The sequence below is a fragment of the Podarcis pityusensis genome (assembly GCF_964106645.2).
Source record: "Podarcis pityusensis genome assembly, chromosome: 8".
Taxonomy (NCBI): domain Eukaryota; kingdom Metazoa; phylum Chordata; class Lepidosauria; order Squamata; family Lacertidae; genus Podarcis; species Podarcis pityusensis.
Window position 1 is genome coordinate 58,554,298 of NC_138033.1, and position 22,454 is coordinate 58,576,751.

The following is a 22,454-nucleotide window of genomic DNA, read 5'->3' on the forward strand; positions in this document are numbered from 1 at the left end:
GCTCCAAAGTGTTGGGGAAGGACTCTTGATCAGATTTGGGGTGGCTGAGGGATGGGGAGATGAGAGAAGAAAGGGGAAATTGCTTGTGCAGCACTGGATATCATTCCATATATGCACATTTAACATTTGGGAGCCAGCATGGTGTAGTGGTTAAGAGCGGTGGACTCGTAATCTGGTGAACCAAGTTCGATTCCCCGCTCCTCCACATGCAGCTGCTGGGTGACCTTGGGCCAGTCACACTTCTCTGAAGTCTCTCAGCCTCACTCACCTCACAGAATGTTTGTTGTAGGGGAGGAAGGGAAAGGGGAATGTTAGCCGCTTTGAGACTCCTTAGGGTAGTGATAAAGCGGGATATCAAATCCAAACTCTTCTTCTTCTCTTCTTCTTGACATCACAGGCCATTTGAGATGAAAAGAGACTGCATTGTGCTATTAAAAGCAATTAGAAGCACCTTGCATAAAACAAGGAAACGCCACCCTTTCCCCCTAGGGATTTCTGGAGAGGAAATAACTTATTACACTCTTCCATACATATGCAACCTCCCTCTGTTCCCCCCTCCCCCAATCTTTCCAACTACCTCTACTATGAAAAAAGTTGGAAAACTACAAAAACTAAACCAGGGTGTTGGTTCAGTTATTGTTTTTTCCGAAGGTGTTTGCCTTGCAATCCATTGGCAAATATTAACTCATTGCCCTGTTGGCAGCACTGATTCCTTCCGCTTCCCAGTGCCCACTAAGATGGAAGAAACTTACCTAATAGAACAAATTCTTCCTGCCATCAGATGTACAGGTGATCGAGACAAACTGACCAGCCATCACACTTGTAAGAAGGCAGAATGAAATGATTGCCCCTCATGGAGATATATCCTACCCCTAATTTGCATGTCAAGCGTGATGGCCATTTCACTGATCTTCAGGCAACCAGATTTCTCTGGAGTTGTGAACTGGATCTTTACTTATCTTTCTGTGCAGACTGGGGGGGGGGGGGTTGAGACTGTCTTGGTGTACAGTAAGCTAGCTGTAGACACACTCTATATATAAAATCATAGAACTGCAGAGTTGGAAGGAACCCAAAGGGTCATTTAGTCCCAGCCCCTGCAATGCACCTTCTACCTAGGCAAGCAAATTATCAAATTCAGTTATACAATCGGGTCAAGAAAAGACACTTGCAAAGCAGGTCTGGTGTGTCCTGGGAAGAGCCCAAAGGGTCAGATAGAGAGAAGATAGAGGATGGCTACATTTGGCCCACATGCCTGAGGTTCCCAAACCCTGCTAGATGCCATCAGTAACCAATCACTACGAAAAGATGGAAGGAAAGGTTGGAGCAGATTTTAATGTTCATTCTCCACGCAGTCAACAACTTGCCATGTACTGCAGGGGGAAGAAAAGCAAATTACCATATTTTTCGCCCTATAGGACACACTTTTCCCCCTCCAACTTGAAGGGGAAATGTGTGTGCGTCCTATGGGGCGAATGCAGGCTTTCGCTGAAGCCTGGAGAGTGAAAGGTGCGCGCGGCCGGTGCACATTGACTCCTCTTGCTCTCCAGGCTTCAGGAATCTATCTGCAAGCCTTGGGAGCCCGGCGGGAGTTCCCGCCGGGCTCCCAAGGCTTGCGGATAGCAGCCTGTTCTGGGGGCTGGGGTCGGGGGAAGCTCGGGCTTCCCCCGCCCCAGCCCCGCGCCTCGGGGGGTTAATAAAAAAATATTTCTTTACTTCCCCCCCAAAAAACTAGGTGCGCCCTATGGGCCGGTGCGCCCTATAGGGTAAAAAATACGGTACTCCTAGAACTAACATACTGTAGGTAGGAAGACTGACATATTTAGATACACTTCCCAAAATGCTTACCAAATATGTTGAAATATTATACATATCATGCTATTGATCACCACGTGAAATACCCTGAAGCGTTCAGTTAACTCTGTAATCCAGTTCAAGCTCCATTGAATCCAGATGCAATAAATGTCACGAGAGCGACTGTTACAATAATGTCTCATTTAGTCAAAGCAACACAGTGGGCTGTGCTATTGCTCCTTTAACCAGCATCAAGTAAATTCTGGTGCTGATATTTTAGGAGCTGTTGGTGTAGTACTACTTCTTCCTACAATTGAGTTTTTAGTCATTTATCTCTTATTTTGCTCCTTGTGTTTTCTGAAAGAATGCTCTCTCAAATTTATGCCTCTTATAAAATGCACATTGATTTTAGTTTTCAGTCAGTTTCAAGATTTATTGATTGCAGTGGCTGACCTCAGTGGCCAATAAATCTTTATTGTAATCCTAAAACAAAACTATTCTTGTTTGTTAGAGAGATCACAGCTTTATTAATCTTTGAAATAAAGCAGCAGCACTTGAAAAAGTGAAAAGAGAATGCAGTTTTGCTTTATACTAATGAAATCACATGGTAGTTGAGAGATATTAAACAAAGGAGAATGTAGTCTGCCACCTGCTTACTCCAAAGCAATCTAATCAATCTTTCCACAGATATGTGGTTCAGCTTTGTGTTCTAGTTTTTGAAATGGCCTGTGTGCCTTTGGAAGGAGAGATCGGAAATATTTTTATGAAAAAAGTTCATTATATGTTGTTTTAAAAACCAGTGAGCATTGAAATGCAGTACTAAGGGATCCAGAAAGTCATTTTCAAGCTAGATTTAATTAATGTAACCATCTCCTATCATAATTTATACTTGACAAGCTTGTGACCTTTTCGTATGGCTTGTCTAGAAAAGCTTCTGTAAATCTTCCATTTTAGTAAAATGGTTTGTTATTCTAATTTGCCTTTGCATTTTTTTTTGTTTTGTTGTATTCTTGTTTTTAATTTTTTTCAGTTGTGACAGTTGGGTTTTTGTTGTTTTGATTTTCACCGGTCTAACAGATGTAGTAAAATATTGGATTTAGACCACAGTATTTGTTGTGCCCCAGTAAGATTTTTATATAGTAGTTGATTTAATTTGCATTCCAAAGCAGAATTTTACCCTTAGAATATAGTTTTGTCTGAGGAATAGAAGTGTATAGTGCGACTTTGCCCTGTGCAGCCACAAATGAGAGTCCAGAGGGGGTCATTGTCCTCCAATTTTTCTTGGAACTACACTGCATCCTTACTAGGGACTTCAGGTTTTTCACCCCATGCATATTATGGGGTGTGGTGGTTGCTGAAACATTCATGGCTTTCCACTCGGTGTGCATTGACACTGTGTTCAGCCCAAAGTAGGAGGCAAGCAGGAATGCTTCAAGGGAGATTAGTCATATTACACCATTTACAAGGCATCTGAAGTTAGATCAAGGAAGCCCCAAGTCATTCTGTAAGCACAGGCACCCCCCCCCCCCAAATGCTGCATTTTGCCTTTTTTTAAAAAAAGTGATCACTGCATTTAAAAAAAGTTGTCCTTTTGGGAAAACCATTGTACCTATTATTCTGAAAGGCTTTATCCCCTGAGAAGGGAGAACCATTATATTGAATTCTGACAGAAAATTTAAAAGACTTTAAAAAAAAAAACACCTTAAAAGCTTGCTGCACAAAATCCTTTGGTGAAACTGCAATTTGGCAGGCTTAATCCACCCTGGAGGAGCGCCTTTATCTGCAAATTTTGTCCACTTCTGCAAAAATAAGGGGGGGAAATGCAGCTGTTTTAAGATTCCCCATTGTAATCAGTGAGGGGGAAGGAACAGTGCTTCAGACCTGAATAACAAGTTGACTCGGAAACACATGGGGTTGTAGCCCACTGAAATCTACTCAGAGGAGACCCGTGGGTATTAGCAGACTTCAGTTATGTCATGCCCATTAATTTCAGTGGGTATGTTCTGCATAGAACTAACAGTAGATGCAAGCCATAGAGCGGATTCAAAACAGGTGAGTTGGCTTCCCTTGGCCAGAGATACAAGTTAAATATTTTGGCTGGCACACATCCCTAGTAAATACCTTCCATAAAATAAGCCCCTAGAATGGAATTGAATGGAATGCACGATTTTGCAAAATACTTTAGAAGAAGCCTTGTGCTTGGACCCCTGGGGAGTGTTTCACCTTATCCTAAAGAGTATGCTGGCAATTAACTCTGGAGCCATACTTTTTTCAATCCTAATACTTCTTTTCTCCAGGCAGACCTAAGGATTACAGAAGCACATAGTTTGCACCCGCTCCATCATTGATTGATTGTGCCCCCCACCACCCAAAAACAAGAGAGGGATCAATTACAAAACGGGAGCAGGGGTTGGAGAATGTATTTTAAATGATCTCCTGATGGGTATATTATGATTGTGTTGTTTTCTGCATGCCTGAGTTGGAACCACACTCCACAAATGGGACAGTTAGAGTTCATTTTGCTGAAACACATTAACTCAGATCAATATGAAACCATTGCCTGTGCTGTGAGAAAAGAGCAAAATGACACATGATGGGCTAAATGCCGCCTTGTGGCTTTGAATTGACATCCTGTTTATGAACTTCCAATAATCAATGGAGCCATTTGCAAAGCACGCCACAAGAACACTTGAAGTTCTTTTGTGTTTCGGTACCCCAAAGATAATTGAAGAATTCTTATGTATATTATTTTCCTGAAATAAGGGTTTCAGGTTTCCAAACTCCATACGCCGTTTTAGTCCTAGCTGAGACAGGAAAACCTTTCGATGTTAGTATACTTTGAGTGTGATGTATTTGTATGCTTATAAACTCAGAACATAGCAATATCACCTGAAAAGTGACTTTGGTAAAGATAATGGAAAGGGTTGCCTTTGCTCTGTTTTGGTATATTTTGCCGATAATTCTTCTCTGCTAAAGCCTTTGAAGGAAGCTTTATTGCAGTGTAGTTTTCTGTATTTAATAGAACCCTGGAGAAATACACCTACCAGCTTTTCCCAATTTGTACTGCTTCATATCATGGGTGTAGTTCCTTCCTGAAACATGAGGCCTTTCCTGCTCCGAGACTAATGTGCAGTAGATTATCTTCTCTCACTGCTGCCGCCTCCTGCTTCCTAAATCCTTCCTTTTCTCTGCGCATTGTCTCTGCTTCCAAAAGCAACATCAACTTTGCAGTGAGTCAGCACATCAAACGACAAGTCAAAATGTTACTCTGACGCGACAAAAGTGCCCTGGCTGGGGAGCAGGGAGATGATCTTAACTCATTGCTTTACATCCCATAGAGCTCCAAATTAAATAGGCCCGAAGTCAGGCAGCTTTTTATCATTCTGCTTTCCATAATCTCTGTGGAACATCTTGCCATCAGTCCTGAAAGTAAACTGATGTTTTCTTGGATTCTCCTTTATACCCACAGCTGGAGTGCCAAGCTGTACCTAACCCCAAGTAACATCGTATTGCTGACAGCTATTGCCCTAATTGGGGTCTGTGTCTTCATCCTGGCAATAATCGGCATACTTCACTGGCAAGAGAAGGTAAGCTTAATCTGTTACGAGCGCTTGTCTTTCTTGCGTCAAGATCAGACAATACAACATTGCAAACCAAACTCCGCATCATCCTTTTTTTAATTAAGCCTTTCACTTTGGGAAAAGTTGCCATTTTCAGCACGATGATTTTGAGTCATTTCTTCAATAAACAACGGGGGAAATAATGCATGTTAAAGTATACAGAAGGTCCTATTATAAATATATTGAGTAACAAGACTGAGGGAAGTGTGCTTAAGACCTTGAGAAGCCATTGCCAGTCAGAATGGATAGTAGGTTACCCCCAGCCCCAAATCAAGCTTGGCCTGTACCTTAATGATGGGATGGGGGCAGGTATTGCAGCTAGCTATCCATCCCAGTCTTTCTGAGCAAGTCATATGGGAAGGATTAGATCTGCCCCTCCATACTGGCCTTAGCTGGTGGATGAATGCCATGTTCCTTTAATAAAGTTGTGGCCTACCGTATTTTTCGGACCATAGGACGCACTTTTTCCCCTCCAAAAATGAAGGGGAAATGTGTGTGCGTCCTATGGAGCGAATGCAGACTCCTCGGCTTCAGCGATAGCAATGCGAAGCCTCCGAAGCCTGCGCTCTGGAGGCTTCGCGTTGCTTCCGCTGAAGCCAGGAGAGTCTGCTCTTTGAGGCTGGCGGTGGGGAAAAGCAGCGCTTCCCCCATCGCCAGCCCCAGAGGATGGGGGGCAGCGGGAAGGGGCGCGACGCCTTGCCGCTACCCTCCAACCCGGCTTCGAGGCTGGCGGTGGGGAAAGCAGCGCTTCCCCCATCGCCAGCCCCAGAGGATGGGGGGCAGCGGGAAGGCGCGCGACGCCTTGCCGCTACCCTCCAACCCGGCTTCGAGGCTGGCGGTGGGGAAAGCAGCGCTTCCCCCATCGCCAGCCCCAGAGGATGGGGGGCAGCGGGAAGGCGCGCGACGCCTTGCCGCTACCCTCCAACCCGGCTTCGAGGCTGGCGGTGGGGAAAGCAGCGCTTCCCCCATCGCCAGCCCCAGAGGATGGGGGGCAGCGGGAAGGCGCGCGACGCCTTGCCGCTACCCTCCAACCCGGCTTCGAGGCTGGCGGTGGGGAAAGCAGCGCTTCCCCCATCGCCAGCCCCAGAGGATGGGGGACAGCGCGAAGGCGCGCGACGCCTTGCCGCTACCCTCCAACCCGGCTTCGAGGCTGGCGGTGGGGAAAGCAGCGCTTCCCCCATCGCCAGCCCCAGAGGATGGGGGGCAGCGGGAAGGCGCGCGACGCCCTCCCGCTACTCTCCAACCCTCCTTTGGGCTTTTGCGGGAGATGGGGGAATTCCCCCACCTCGCGCAAAAGCAGGCAAAAGCCGCGCGCTCTTTAAAGGGGCTCCGCGGCTTTTCTAGGAGGTGGGGGAATTCCCCCACCTCCTAGAAAAGCCCGCAGGAGCCGCACACCCTTTAAAGAGCAAGCGGCTCTTGGGGGCTTTTCCCCAAGGAGGGAGAAGGGACTGACTGGCCGAGTCAGTCCCTTCTCCCTCCTTTGGGCTTTTGCGGGAGATGGGGGAATTCCCCCACCTCCCGCAAAAGCCCGCAAAAGCCTCGTGCTCTTTAAAGGGGCTCCGCGGCTTCTGCTGGCTTTTCTACGAGGGGGGGGATTCCCCCACCTCCTAGAAAAGCCTGCGGGAGCCGCACACCCTTTAAAGAGCGCGCCGCTCTTGGGGGCTTTTCCCCGAGGAGGGAGAAGGGACTGACTGGCCGTTTCAGTCCCTTCTCCCTCCTGGTCGAAAACCCGCAGGAGTCGCGCGGGGCTCCTGTGGGCTTTTGCGGGAGGTGGGGGAATTCCGCCACCTCCCGCAAAAGCAGGGAGAAGGTCTTGGAGTAGCGGACAGGCTGCGTGCAGCCTGTCCGCTGCTCCCAGAGCTGCGGGGGGGGAAATAATATTTTTTTCCCTTGATTTCCCCCCCTGAAAACTAGGTGCGTCCTATGGGCCGGTGCGTCCTATAGTCCGGGGGGGGGACTGCGGGGGGGGAAGCTGCGGGGGGGGGGGATATTATTTTTTTCCCTTGATTTCCCCCCCTGAAAACTAGGTGCGTCCTATGGGCCGGTGCGTCCTATAGTCCGAAAAATACGGTACTTATTCCCATGCATTCGTGTCTCCTCTTTCTTTCTTTCTTTCTTTCTTTCTTTCTTTCTTTCTGCAATACAATATGTCACTTGAAATTGCAGGTGGGGGTCACATTTTTGAATTCTCATCAATATTAAAACAACCCTGTAAGTAGAAAGCTAGCACAGCTGGACTAGAAACTCCCTCCCCAACGAGCTAGGTTTTTTTAAGTGGAGTTGCTTTCCATAAGTATCTGCCCTCTGCATTCTTAAGAGGTACTATCCCTTCCTCCCATTACATTTTGCTATATGTGGCCTCAGTACACAAGTCAAAAAGTGCCTTCATTCGTTATTTGTTTGTGTGGCTGTGGCCTTGGATGTCTTGCTCTGCCTGTAGTTTAACTGAAAGATGCTTGAGGCACATTGTGGCTCTGTCAATGAATGAAATTTAACCCATGCTTTCATTATTTTCAGTCAGGCTGTAATACAAAGGGATTTCTTCCCTCTTGTGTTTAAGAAACCCTTGCTGACTTTTTATTGACATGCTTCAAACGGTGATATTTTACCATGAGCAAAACTGACTGTTTTTCTCTATAGAAATGCATTGATCCGGAGAAGCCATTTGGGAGGCTTCTTTTCATACTACAAAAGGAAACTGTGTCCCAATTTCCCATATAGCTCTCCATTCACAGCAAACAGTTGAGCCAGCAGGGTAGCCAATAAGTGCTGCCGCCTAGCCAAGCTGTAATCATAACTGTCAAAATTACCGCATTTTAGACTCATGGCGGCTTGTCATTGGCATTCATGAAACAAAAGAGCAAGAGCTAAATGTTTAGAAAGGTTTTGCACGGCGCCTGGAAATTAGTAAGCCTATTGTCATAAACCCTTCCAAAGCGTTAACACCAAATGCCAAAGGCAGGAGGTACAGAAACAACCATGAAGTTAGATATTCAGGGTGTCACTCAACTCAGCAAACAGAACCAAGTTAGCAACAACTGCGCTTTTACTGAGCGGGGATATCTCTCACCTCTAAAGTATGAAATGCTCGCTGACTCCTCACACACCTCCAGCTTTATCAGGGGCATTAGCTGAAATTGGGAGGAAGACCGTGAAGGGCATTGCACTATTACGGGGGAGGGGGATGCATATTCTGAAGAACAGCTATTTGGGGAAGTTGACAAGCAGGTTGAGATCCGAAGGTGCCCCCTCACTTTTTATAATTCTACTAATCTTTTTAAAAACCAACTATTTTTGTAATAAATAAATAAAAACCATTCAAATCTAAATCTGCAGTTCAAGATGCATCTTTTAATTCTGTGTGCAAGAACTGGCACATAGCGGAGAAATATCTCTGTATAAACCACAATGTATCCGAGGGGTGGTTTTTTTAGACTTTTGTGTTAAATGAGTCTTACAGGTAACCTTTTCAAAATGCCATGGAAGGGAGAGAGAAAGAGGATGCAGCTGGCTTGGAATTACTGTTTGAAGGGAGCAACGGCAGGAATGGGAGAGGAGAGGAGCCAGCACATTATGCTCTGTGAATTTGCCAAGACTGGGAGTGGGATAGAAGGGAACATGTCGCAGGCTTCTTTTATACATTTGAGATGTGTCAGAGCCTTAGTGGCATGAGCATGTCACTGCCAAGAAGCCAGAAGTGATAACGCCTTAAAACCGGAGTTCTTTTCCTGAAAGATAAAAGGCCTGACAGCAAAATCCAGAAGGGTACTGTCAGTTCAACATGAAGTCCCAGAGTGCCCTTAGAGAGCAAGCACAGCTTGTCAGATAAGGATGAGGTAGGTGAGGGCAAACTTTTCACAAGCCACCATAAGATGTAACAACCATTTCCCTTTCTGCACCAGGCCTCTCCTCAATTACAGGTGGATGTTTGTGCTTGGTCCACTAAACAGTAGAAAGGCAGGTTTATGGGCAGTTTTTACTGGACTGCAGAAGACATACCTGGACCAACATAGGTTAAATATACTCCTGCCTTTGTTTAGAGAATGGGCATGTCAATCATCGTGTGCAATGCTTACAAATATTTCCTTTTCCTGCATTGCAGTACAGTGGTACCTTGGGTTACATACGCTTCAGGTTACATACGCTTCAGGTTACACACTCCGCTAATAGTTCTTCAGGTTCTTCAGGTTAAGAACTTTGCTTCAGGATAAGAACAGAAATCGTGCTCCGGCGGTGCGGCGGCAGCAGGAGGCCCCATTAGCTAAAGTGGTGCTTCAGGTTAAGAACAGTTTCAGGTTAAGAACGGACCTCCAGAACGAATTAAGTACTTAACACGAGGTACCACTGTACCTGTAATGATTATGTGAGCCAAACATTGTGGCTTATAAGTTTGCATTTGGAATAGTGGTTGAAGGCGAATGCTTTTTTAAAACACAACTGGAGCAAGCCCACCAGATGTTAGTCATTTTAGAGCTTCCCCTCATGTCTCAGCATATAAGCACAGTCCAGACAACAGGAAATCCTTGTGTACCAAGAATCATTTCTACTTTGACAATTATCGCTCTTAAAGAAAAGCATTTAATGAACCAGCCCAAAGCACTGGGCCATTAACACAAAAGAGAGTTGATCACTGACTGCAGTGGCCATTTCTCTTCTCCTCTAAAATGACACCTATTTAAGTACTAACCGTTAAGGCTTTTAGTGAGCTTTCCATTACCTCTTCACATGATAAAGCAGCTACTCCATGCAATTCAGTAACTCCGAAGTCAAAATGCAAGATGCATTTACCAAAATACTCTCTTTCATCCCTCCCCTTCCCCACAGAAAGCAGATGACAGAGAGAAAAGGCAAGAAGCCCATCGGTTCCATTTTGATGCTATGTGATGCGCCTTAATATGTTGATGGAGGACGTGCTACACATTTGCTTGGTCTCAGATACTGTATTCGAGCCTGTGAGGGCCGGGGGGGAGGGTATTGTTCCTGTGCTATTTTGTAAATGTTGCATTGGTTTTAATTTATTTGTAAAGTGTTAAAATCAAGCCTGTTTCACATGGCCCTCCAATAATTGGTTGTATATATACTGATAGACGTTTTCTCTTTATTTTAAAAAAAGCTGTAAAATCTGATTTAATAATGGATCATACTGCATGTGTTCAATTGTTTGCATATCCTCACTGTCTTCTGTACAACGACTCACGAAAAGGAAGTCGTATGTAAATTTTAGAAGTGAGTTTCAGTCAGCAAAATCCCCATTAGTGCTACTTGAGTAAGACTTGTCACTTACAGATTCCACAAATGTGAATTGCATTTTTATAATTGTCAGATGAGTGAAGATATCTCATGCTATTCTGACTGTCCTCCAGGGTGTTTGATCTGTAGTTCTCTGGGTTACTCAGCTTTGTATGAATCTACGCAGCCAATCAAGTGAGAGGAAAGGCTGTAAATTGGAAGATACAAACACCCTAATAAGAAAAAGAAACTGGTCACAATGTCTATTAATATATTAATATTTTTAAGATGGAAGTATATAATTCAACTTCTATTTTAAATTATGCCTTCCTAAAGTGGAATAATTTTGCATGGCTTACTCATGGTTATCATGTAATTGCACTAAAGATTAATCATGATAAAAGTTGACCAATAAGGTGAAGTTATTGGGAAAGGAATAAGGAAAGAATCCACCATGGAAAAATATGTTGTATGATCTTTCCAAATTCACTTATAATCAAGGGCTGGACTGTGCTGTATTTTCATATAATCATACCAAACCAATTATTTATTTATTTTGCATTTGGCATGAACAAAGAGAATTCCAGCTAAGTTTAAGAATCATTTTCCAAAAAGGAGGTATGGGCTTTTTTATTAAACAGATTTTGTTGGAAACATACTTTGTATAATATGGTTTTCCTTTATTCTTAGAGATTTATTTATAATTGACCATGATTTGAAAACTGTTGTCCTGCATTCCTAATAAATGGCATCTATTAAGTTAAATCATGCATGTTGGCTTAGTTTATGGATGGTGAATCTAAATGTTGCTTCTTTTCAATACAACATCTGTGCTCACTGTGTGGCCCCTTGAATCAACCATTGAATCAATCTTGTCATTTCGGCATTGACCTGTAAAGGAAAATCAAAAGGGGAAAAAATGAGTTGGAGAAACGGGAAACACATGAACATGTGAAGCTGTCTTATCCTGAGTTGCTCAGGCCGTTGGTCTACTCTGACAGCAACTCTCCTAGGTCTCACACACCAGTAGTCTTTCCTAAGCTTATGGCCTGAATTCGTTTCAAATGAAGACGCCAGAAACTGAAGCTGGGATCATCTATATGTAGCGCAAACTGTATGCAAACTCGTCCCCAAGCATGACTGCATTTGCTTTACTTCTTTCCAGTCTTGGCACTTCCTGGGACAGTAGCAAGAGAGAAGCAAGAAAGTGCAAATTTGCCCTGGTCTTGAAACTCATTTTCTATCTGGTTGCCACAGGCCTTGCTTATTAGAGAAAGCTTGATGGCGTCTTCTGCCCACATGTTGCATGACTGCTATTAACCGATCTAGAACAGGGGTAAGGAACCATGTTCAGCCTGGGAGCCACTTTCCCTCACGAGGAACCTTCCAAGTGCCGCATGCCAGTGGGAACAGAGACAAAAGTAGGTGGAGAAAAGCATGTAACAACCTTTGTTCAGTAGGACACATCCAAGCCATGCAAAAGTCAGTGAGATTTCTATAAAGCTTCTTATTTATTTGCTGTGGTTAAAATCCACATTTCCCCCCTAAGGAGCTCAAAGTGGCATACATGTTTCTCCCCCTACTCATTTAATCCCTGCAATGGCCCTGTGAGGTAGGTTAGGCTGAGAGGCCGTGAGCTTCATGCCTGAGTGGGGATTTGAACCGTGGGTCTCCCAGGTCCTAGTATAACACTCTAACCCAGGCTTCCTCAGCCTCAGCCCTCCATATGTTATATGCCTACAACTCGGATGATCCCTAGCTAGCAGGACCAGTGGTGAGGGATGATGGGAATTGTAGTCTCAAAACATCTGGAGGGCCGAGTTGAGGAAGCCTGCTCTAACCACTAAACCAAGCTGGCAGCTTGCAACAAGAGGCATTTTTACAGATCAAGGGCACATTTCAGCCAAGCAAAAGCATTCCAAGCATGCGCAAAGCTAGAATCATGACAAGTAGTCAGTGTCAAGGATAGGCTAAGTAGAGAGGTCTGGAGAGCTACACTTGCCCTCAGTAACTGAGGTTCCTCATCCCTGCTCCTGGCAGTGGGGCAAACAGAGGTCTCCTGTGGTGCACTCCAAATATAGAGAAAGTAGGCTTTGTACAGAGCTATTTCCATCTCCCTTCATTTTATATCACTGATAATACACAGAGAAAGCTATAGGGAGTATTATGGGGATTTTGTATTAATGCCACAGTTTGGTGGTTGTACCAAGGGTAAGAAATGCCTGAAATATCTCATCTCACACTGAGATGTTTAACTTTTGAGGGGAAAGGACAAGAGTGCACATTCAGGGTAGTCTATAAACTATGGCTATTCCTATGTCTGGTGGCCCCAGATTTCCCAAATGGGCTAGGTAAGGTTTCAAAAACGGATCTCAAAGAGTACACCAAGGCTTAAAGCTGAACGTTGGAAAAATCCAGGACAGGTAAAAGGAAGTCCTTCTTCATGCAGCACATAGTTAGAACTATGGAAGTCGCTCCCACAGGAGGCAGTGATGGCCACCAACTTAGATGGCTTTAAGAGAGGATCGGACAAATTCATGGAGGAGAAAGCTATCGATGGCTACTAGCCATGATGGCTATGCTCTGCCTCCACAGCTGGAGGCAGCAATGCTTCTGAATATCAGTTGCTAGAAACAACAGAAGGGGAGAGTGCTCTTGAATTCGGGTCCTTGTGGGCTTCCAATAACCATCTGGCCTCTGTGAGAACAGGATGCTGGACTGGTTGAGCCATTTGGTCTGATCCAATAGGCTGTTCTTATTCCAAGAAGTCACTAGTGTGAAAGTTGTTTTCTTCTCTCTATTCTAATAACGTGTTCACTGCTTGAGAACCACGCCTGTCTTTCTTTAAAACAGTGATGCAAGAGAAGGTGTTACTGGTTTTGTTTGTTATTATGCTATGTATTTTTGTGTTTTTATATTGTAAACTGCCCTGTGATCTTAGGGTGAAGGGCGGTATTAAAGAAAACCCCAATGAATAAAATTAATAATAAATGCAATTAAATAAAAAATAAAAAAATACTGTTCATCACCTTTTAGATTTTTACCGAATCGTTTGTTAGATCCATGGGATGCACAACCTCTTTGAGTGTTGTACCACCTGAGTCTCGGCTAAAATGAATGGAGCTTGTATCGTCAGAACAATTTGAGGTTCACCACTTTTATAAAGCTATGCCTGGACAGTGTTCTTTATAGCAGGAAGAGCACAATGTAATTATAAAACTGACAAATTAGTGGATAGAAGAAAAAAACATTCTAGCGTTACTTCAGTTGCTTACCCCATTTTAATGGTAAGAAAACATGTGTTGCCTCTTTGCGATGTTCCAACTCTTAGCAGTAACATCAATAAGTTCCACTGCAAACAATAGTAGCACTGCTCAAGTTCAAAACTGATTGTTCAAGTGTGGTTAAAAAAAAAATTTTTTTTATGGCAAGTCCAAATAAGCTAACTATGAATCATCCTGCTGGTGAGCAGTGTTGGAAGACATCTTTAGCTTCCAGCAAAAAGTGAGCAATCTCACATGTAAATTTTTGGATACAATCTTGTGTTTAAATTCCTAAATAGCTTTGACTTCAGTGTAAAAATTTTGTACTCTGCAAAACAGCTGCTTGGAGTTTTTAAAGCTCTCCAGACAACTGTCTAGCAGATGCAGGATTTATTTATTTTTTTAAGTATAGCATGTTACGTTGCAGTTCAGATGGTTAGTCTAGATAAGCCTGGAGGTGCTTTTGTCAGCTGTTTACTATTCATGTGTTCTGATCATGTGAAGTGTTCCTTGCTGTAGAGACTCCATTTGGACATTTTTCTCTCCTAGTCTTGCTTTGGTTTGGAAACTCTAAAGACGGAATCCTATGGAGCCAAAGTTTGCAGGGACAAATATGTCACTGAATTCAACCTACTGCTGTGAGGAATAATTCTCCTTTCCACCAACACCCCCCCCATTGATTTATGTAAATCAGATCACAATGTGCCAAGAGAAGATTCACCTGCCTAAGGATGCCTCTGCACAGAAGCTTCATGCAGACTCCTTTTGGGAATGCACACTAACCATGGGAAGGTTAGTTGTTCCACAGAGCAGCAAACAGAGGTCGCATCGGATTCGCGTTGGAAATGCACCACTTCTGAGCCACCTGCATTGGCTCTTGGCGCAGAGCTCCAAAATGCAGGGAAAAACAGGTGAGGCAAGCTCAAGTCTTAGCAGCAGATTGGTAGAAGCAAGGTCAGCCTTTGAGAGGCAGCATCGCTCCGTGGTAGAGCAATCCTTTGCATGCAGAATCCCACAAGTTCTGTACCCAGCATATCCAATTACTTGGGTCAGATACCAGGCGATGGCAGAGACCTCTGCCTGAGATTCTGGTCAGCAGCTGCCAATCAGAGTAGACAATGCTGAGCTAGATGGACAAATAGTCTGACCTGGCACACGGCAGATTTGTGTGTTCCCAGATGTACCTTGAATCTGTAATGCACTCTGAATATTGTTTGTGTGTGAGGCGGGCGGCTTATTATAAATAAGCTATATTTTCAAGGCAGAGATGCAGCCTTGACTTCTGAAGCATGAGGAGCCACCACAGATTTGGGCCAAACTAAGCATATGCACGACTGAGCATTTGTGGGATAAGGGTCTATAATTTGCACGTGTATAAATGTCTCTCACCTGCATATTAGAGGCTTAGGGAATCTCATGTTTTGCTGTGAATAATGACGGTACAATTACACTGGAGAGACACTGTGCTTCTTAATCCTCACTGACTGGCAGTCACAAGTTTTAGCCAGCTTGTATAAATCATTTCACAGGTGCTTATCTCTGTAGTGCCAAAACAGAGCCACCTAGGTTTAGAGTGACCTGGCCATATTGGAGACCATTCTTCCTGGATCACACATATGTTAACAGCCACTATTTCAGTACATCAGTGTGGGGGTTCCACTTTCAGAACAGTTTGTTTCCAGTTTGCATAACTAGTTGCATTTTATTTTTATTCCTAGATGGAAACCTACCCTAGAATCTGACATAAGAAGTGCCATGGCTCACAGCCAGTTGAGATTTATTTCTGTATGCTGGTATTACCCCCAAAGCTGAACCTACATGGTTATAGGTTCTACTTGATCACCTAAGACTGCTGCATATTGAGAATTCTGCAAAAAAAAAGGGGGGGGGGATAGCTGAAGAAAGATCCACAGGCCCCCTCTGGTTCTCTTATTGATCTATTCTTCTCTCTCTCTCTCTCTAGTGGTTAATTTTCCCTTATCCTTCCACACACACTTCTAGGGATAATTATCCACTGAGCGGGAGATGGGTAGATAAGGGGAGTAGAAACTTCCTTTCACTATCCCCTCCAGCTAGAAGAAATTAATCAGCTAAGAAGAGGAAGACATCTATACTGCTTGATATGTATAGATGCTAATTTGGAAATAATTACTATAATGCAAATTGCAATACAGTACATCTCTCCTTAATGGGTATGAACAGGTGAGCCAGCTACTAGCCTGTTGATGGGCTACTTCAAGTCTTCTATGATTCTGCTGCCATTTCACATGGTTGTTGATCTTAAAAGTCCTTTGAAGGAAAGAGTTTATTATTATTATTTAGAGAGAGAAAAAATAAGTGTGTGTGTTGCCTAACACATGATGGCTGTAGGCAACTTAAAATTAAAACAAAGCATGCAACACTACAATATACTTTTTTATTTACCTTTAAACAGCATCAGCGGACACCTTGCAACAGAGGACTCTCCTCTGGAAAATAGGACACCTTGCCACCCTCCCTCCAGCCTTCTCAGCCTATTGATGGGTGTGTGATCAATTAGCAGGGAAAGTTCCCATGTGGTGAGTGCAACAGGTTAGCAGTGACTGGCCAAAGGTCACCCAGCCAGCTTCTGTGCTGAGTGAGAATTTGAACCCTGGTCTCTCCCAGGTCCTAGTCCAACACTGAAACCATTGGACCACCCTATGCATACTGAGGGCAGTATGGTGAATAGCAACACCCTCAACAGCCGTCCCAGTTACACCTACACAGGGAGGTAGCACAAGTTTTGAGCTGGAAGCAGCTGCTTTAGCCTGAGTGCAAGCAGAATTCTTAACAAGTTGCATTTCTGTCACTCAAGGTGACTTTTAACACTAGCATCCCAGCTTTGCTGAATAACATGGCCTTTATACAGTGCTATTTTTCTTGAAAAAGAGGTGCCAGAACTCACCATGAACGCCTCCCTTGTTCTCTTATAATGGCAATGGTACCCACCTGAGAGGTGCCAGAACTGAGTTCCGGTGAGTTCCAGCTGAAAAAAGGCCTGACTTTATATCTATATAGTTTGTTTCATTCATTTAAGTTTCACAGGCTAACAGCAACTACATCTCCAACTAGGTGTATATACATAAAGAGGTTCAGGATACCTAAGAGCGAAATAGCACAATAGTTTTACAGTACAGCATGTAACTCAGATGTCTGAAAATCCTGTGGCTGTGCTTACCCTATGAAGAAACTGCAGGGGAGGGGGGGAGAATTACAAAGAGAAATGCAAATTAGCACCTATCTTATGACCCTGACTTCTACAGCACTGATGCAGCATCTTCAATGCCCAGGATCCTATTCTGCCAGAGAGGGGCTATTAGAGGAAATGGCGCCATCTGCTGCACCAAAAATACACATTCAGTATCTCTGTTTCCTGTGTTGCTAGCTCGTTTCCAGCCCATCCCCCTATTTAACTTTATAAGAGATTCATAGGCTCCTCTAAAATGCTGTGCAAATCAAAAGCATGCACAATTTTGTCACCATTAGATGTTGACCTTGCACGTCCGGAAAAAAAATGATGTACAAAAGCTAGCAAATGACATGTTCAGTTTGGGTAAGGATGGCTAAGCTATCAACACAATAATAATAATAGTAATACAAAAAAAATCAAAGTGGCTAAAACACATTAGGACAACACCAGAATTCATAAGAGATGGAATCTATTGTTGTTCAAGCTCTAGTGAGTAAGCTCAGCCATTAAAACAGATATCAAAAGGCAACCTTTATAAGTGTGCATCTAATTTACAGGCAGTTTATTGGATTTACTAGCTCTTTGGATTCAGTTGCAAATTGCTTCCTTAAGTACTGAGACCCTGACAAGTGAAATACTGCCATCAGGATACCAACTGCAAAACAATATTGATCACTAAAGTTTGTATTGGCAGGTGTGCCCATTCCTGTGAATGCTATTGAGAATATGCATTATTCTCAAGTAATTGACTTGTCAGATTTAATAATCATAGGAGTTTGTGTGATGCACACATAAACTCGTATAACCTTACTACATTGAAAGCCTGAGACCAGGGCTTGTTTTTAACTCACAGTTTTTGTAAAGCACCTAGAACTTTGAGGCCATTCATAAGTATCATCACCCTTTTCAATATTCAAAATAAAAAAAATTCTTCCAGTAGCACCTTTAAGACCAACTAAGTTAGTTCTTGGTATGAGCTTTCGTGTGCAAGCACACTTCTTGCACACGAAAGCTCATACCAAGAACTAACTTAGTTGGTCTTAAAGGTGCTACTGGAAGAATTTTTTTTATTTTGACTATGGCAGACCAACACGGCTACCTATCTGTAACTGGAACCTTTTCAATATTGTTTAGGAGCAAGTTTGCATGGAAAGCTCTGCTGTTAAACCTTGTCTCAAAGGTTGAGGTAGCAATAAGGGCAGAAGTGATTATAGGCTTGTGAAAGTGGGATTATCATACACCCAGAAAATGAGGGAGAGGACCAAAGCTGCAAGCTTTCTGAAAACAGTTTCAATGTGTTAATGGCAAACAGCCCTATAGTGAATTCTGAATTCTGTGTTCTCAGAAGCTATTCCCACGCCTTCATTTTCCAAATGTCTCAGATGTTTCCATTGGAAAACCAGTTGGGAAAATTTTCTTGAAATCATTAGAATCTACTTAAGCTTAGAGTGGCAACAACAGAGCAGGACTTTGAGGCAGAAGTTAAGGTCCACAAACAGTGGAATGAGCAGAAGCCACACACACACAGCAGGAACGACTTATCATATTTTAAAATAAGTGAAGTAATTACATATTGGCATCTAGCGAAGAGGTTCAAAGTCCAAAGACTAAAATTACCTAACTAGATTTTAGCTTTCTTCCACCACTTTGCCGCAACCAAAAAAAATGAAAAGCTGTTGAGAAGAGATTGTGGCTCGTTGTGGGAGAGAAGCAGCATGATGAGCCAAATATTGCTGCTGGACCAGGAATGGAGACGGATTAAGAAAGGACACAAAACAATCCAGTTCTTCCCTCTGGAGTGGTGCAGGCATCTCCTAGATGGAATGTGTGTGCTCACACTCATAGTGGCTCTCCAATTACTGGCAGGAAATACAGTAGTTACAGTTCTCTGGAACCAAGACTTTGACAGCAGCAAAGGCTCAGTCCTGGTGTGCATTTTCAATGTTGGGACACAACCCTGAAACTTCTCTGGTTAAGAGTAGGTGGCAGCAGCAGCTCTGAACAGATGCAGAGTGCATTTGCCTCACCCCTCAGGAACTACTTATTAGGTTTGTATCCTGCCTTCCCACATCAGCCATGCCCCAGTGTCTCTACATCAGCAACAGGGTGGGTGGAGGGAGGACAGCAGCCACATGAGAGGGCATTGTTTCCAGGCAGACTTTGATCTTCGGGAGTGCCCTTCCTTTAGGAGCTGAGCACGGTTTAGAACAGGGGTGCTAGCCCACGTGGTGCCCTCCAAGTGCTGCGGGATACAATTCCCATCAGCCCCGGCCAACATGGCCCATGGCCAGGGATGCTGGGAGTCGTAGTCCTCAACATCTGGAGGGCCACGCAGCGCTGGCTGCCCCCGGTCAAGACCAGCAGCTGCAGAAGGCATCCATCAGCCAACCGCTCAAGGATGCTTCTTCCTGAATGTTTCCAAAGCAGCCACTGCTTGCGCATTTTTGCCGTCCACGCAGAGCTAAGAGATAAGGTCCTTCCTTCCAGTAGGAAGGAAGGACCTTATCTGAACGACCGTCCAGATCGAGATGGATCCGTTCGGTCGCGGGTGTATGGGGTGGGTTGGGGGTGTCGCTTTTTTTGCTTCGGCCCCTCCAGTCGCAGAAGATGGAACAGAAGTTAATCCGATAAAAAGTGCGATCATCTTAACTCACTGGGTTTCTCTCGGGCAAGCGCGATGAGCAAAACGCAGTCAAGGCGGAGGCGCGATCGGCGGGGATTTGCACTTCGCCCGAGTCTCCAGCCGTGTCACCGGCGCCACCACCGCAAATTCATCCACCGATTTCTCTGCCTGGCCCTGTAATGGGGAAGAAATGGCACTTTTAACGTGAGGTCTGTCTGCTGCTCGCCATTCAATCCGCGCGCTTGGGGATTGGAGCAGCCGATCCCTCCTGGGATCCACCTAGCGTCTCCCACCGAGCCAGGAACTTGTATCGGCGGCAAGTGGGGAGAGAGACGCGCGCTTTTGGAAAGGGAGACGCCGGGAGGGACACGGCCGCGCCCTGTGAGCTCTCGAAACACGGAGAGAAACGCGTGGAATCGTGGAAGAACACCGAGGATTTTGCGCTTCGACTGGGGAGCCCAGAGCTTCCCATCCCCGGACAGCCGGGTCTCGGAGCCCACCTCGCAGGGTTGATGTGACGATTAAGGGAAGGCAAACGTGCGTTGCCAGGACTCAAGGGAGTCTACAGATGGCGTTCTCTTTGTCCCCAACTCCAGCTCCTCCAGCTGACAGCAGAGGCAAAGGCATTTTGTGTATGCTCAGAAACACTCTCGCCTTTAGTGTGGCTTCATGGGAGGCCTGGCATTGGTTTCTGAGGCCAACTCTCCCTTGGGCAGTCCTGGTTTAAATTAACCTCATCCACTCTCCTTCCTATTGCTATGCGCAAAAATAAGTACCGCTAACCCCTTTTTCATTTCCTATCTCAGAAAAAAAGGCTAAATCATCCCATTTCCTATTTCTCCCTGGGCATTTCAATTGTTACCCCCTTTTTTCTTTTCACTTCACCCAAAATTCCCCCTCTCCAATCAGTCGCAGCCTTTTCTCCATTGATTTTTACAAGGAACTCAAGGTGGAAACACAGACGCCTCTTCCCGCTTCCTCGTGTTATCCTCACAACAACCCTGTCAAGGACGTGAGGCCGAGGGAGCGTGACTGGTCCAGGTCACTCAGTGAGTTTCAGGCTGAGCAAGGATTCGAACCCAGATCTCCCGGGTCCTAGTCCAACACCCCAGCCACTACGTCACACTGCGTTGGGATGGATAGATAGATTACATGGGGCAGGGATTACCAGGCTGACACCTCCCCCCCACACACAATATTTTATTCCAGTTGAGGGCATAGATCCTCGCCCAAGTTTTTTGTACTTCTGAAAACCTTGGGATTTCCCCGATTTTTTGCGCGCGGATGGTGCCGTTTTGGCTACACAGGCAACGACACTCCTCGCCGTACATCGGGAGTAAGAAGAGGCGGCGAAGTCGTTATTAAGAGTGGCGGAGTCATCTCCGTCTGAAAAGCACCTCCAGGCCCCTCCCTCGGTCTGGCGACCCCCTGGTTTCAAACGCGCCCTCTGACTCAAGCCAACTGAGCGACGTGAAGTCAGCCAATCAGTGGCTCTCCTTCGTCCCGTAAAGGGCGCGCGCGGAGGACGACCCTGCCCGGTCCCTTCATGGGGAATGACCCCTGAGCACCTGGGAAGAAAAGCCGGGTGCAAAACTTGCAGCAGCAGTGCCAGCTGGGCCCCGCGAGCGTGGGTGCCCGTGGGTGCCACGCAGCGTGCATGGGCCCAGCGCCGAAATTTGTGGGTGCCCGGTCCCTTCATAGGGAATATTGTGGGTGCTCCTCGGGCACCCACCTAAAATGACTCGCAGCAAAATGAAATGAGCTCCTCGCCTCGGGCTTTTTCAGGCTGCGCGAACGAACCTACGCACCCACCCGTATAGGATCGCGCTGGAAGAAACCCTCAGCTGAGGCTACTTTTTGACTCTTTCCCTCGTATATCTAAAATGAGTGGATTCAGCCCGGCCGTATCCCCTCACCCTAAAAAGAAAAGTGGGGTTATGAGGGGTGAGGGAATATGGGGGGCGGGGGCCGAAGCTGCGTCACCCCACACACCCGCCCCCTCGCCGGTGCCGCGAGGCAAGACGGCGGCGGCGAGGAAGAGGGCAGGCGGGACGGAGGGGCGGGAAAGACCCCGGAGGTGCCCCTTGCCTCTGAGGCGGCGCGCGAGGGGCGGTGGGCGGACAGACAGACGGGCCGACGGGGCACATGCGTAGAAAGCGGCTCCTCTCGGGCGGACTCTCCCCTCCTCCCTGCCTGCCTCTCACACACTCTCAGGCTGCCTGGGCGGCGCGGGCGCTTCGTCGTCGGAGCTGCTGCTCGAGGGGCGGGTGGCGGAGGCGGCGTGAGGGGGGAAGCCGTTTCCAGAGAGCGAGCTGAGGGGATGCGGAGCGGCGTGGCTTTCCTCCTCTTGCCGCCGCCGCCGGAGGACTTGTAAGCGCCGAGGGGAGGGACCCGCAGCCTCGCTCCGTCCTGCTTCTTTCTTTGCGCGCGGGCTCCACGCGCTCCATGGGACTCGGCTGAGGCGGGAGCGGCGGCGCCGCTGCCCGTATCTCCTTCTTCTTCTTCTTCTTCCTCCCCTCCTCCCGCTCCTCTCCTCCGAGGAAGTTTCCCGCCAGCAGGCGCGCCCTGGTGGGCATGAAGGGGCGGCCGGGCTGGAGCCGCGGCCAGAGGCGGCGGGACTCGAGGGCGTCGTGCCGGCGAAGGGCGAAGCGAGTCTGACCGGCGGGGGTCGTCGTCGCCGCTGGCGGAGGCGCGGGGGGCGATGATGGTGGCGGCGG

The 22,454-nt window shown here is 46.0% G+C and overlaps 1 protein-coding gene across 1 annotated transcript in view; it reads left to right on the top strand.

Moving 5' to 3' along the window:
* ITFG1 (integrin alpha FG-GAP repeat containing 1) overlaps positions 1-11,405 on the top strand; it is a 120,956-nt gene extending 109,551 nt beyond the window's left edge. The window contains exons 17-18 of the mRNA XM_081015532.1: positions 5,261-5,378; positions 10,236-11,405. Coding sequence (XP_080871658.1) covers positions 5,261-5,378; positions 10,236-10,295 — 178 coding nt within the window. The 3' untranslated portion in view covers positions 10,296-11,405. The remainder of the gene's footprint in view (positions 1-5,260; positions 5,379-10,235) is intronic.
* Positions 11,406-22,454: the final 11,049 nt, after the last annotated feature.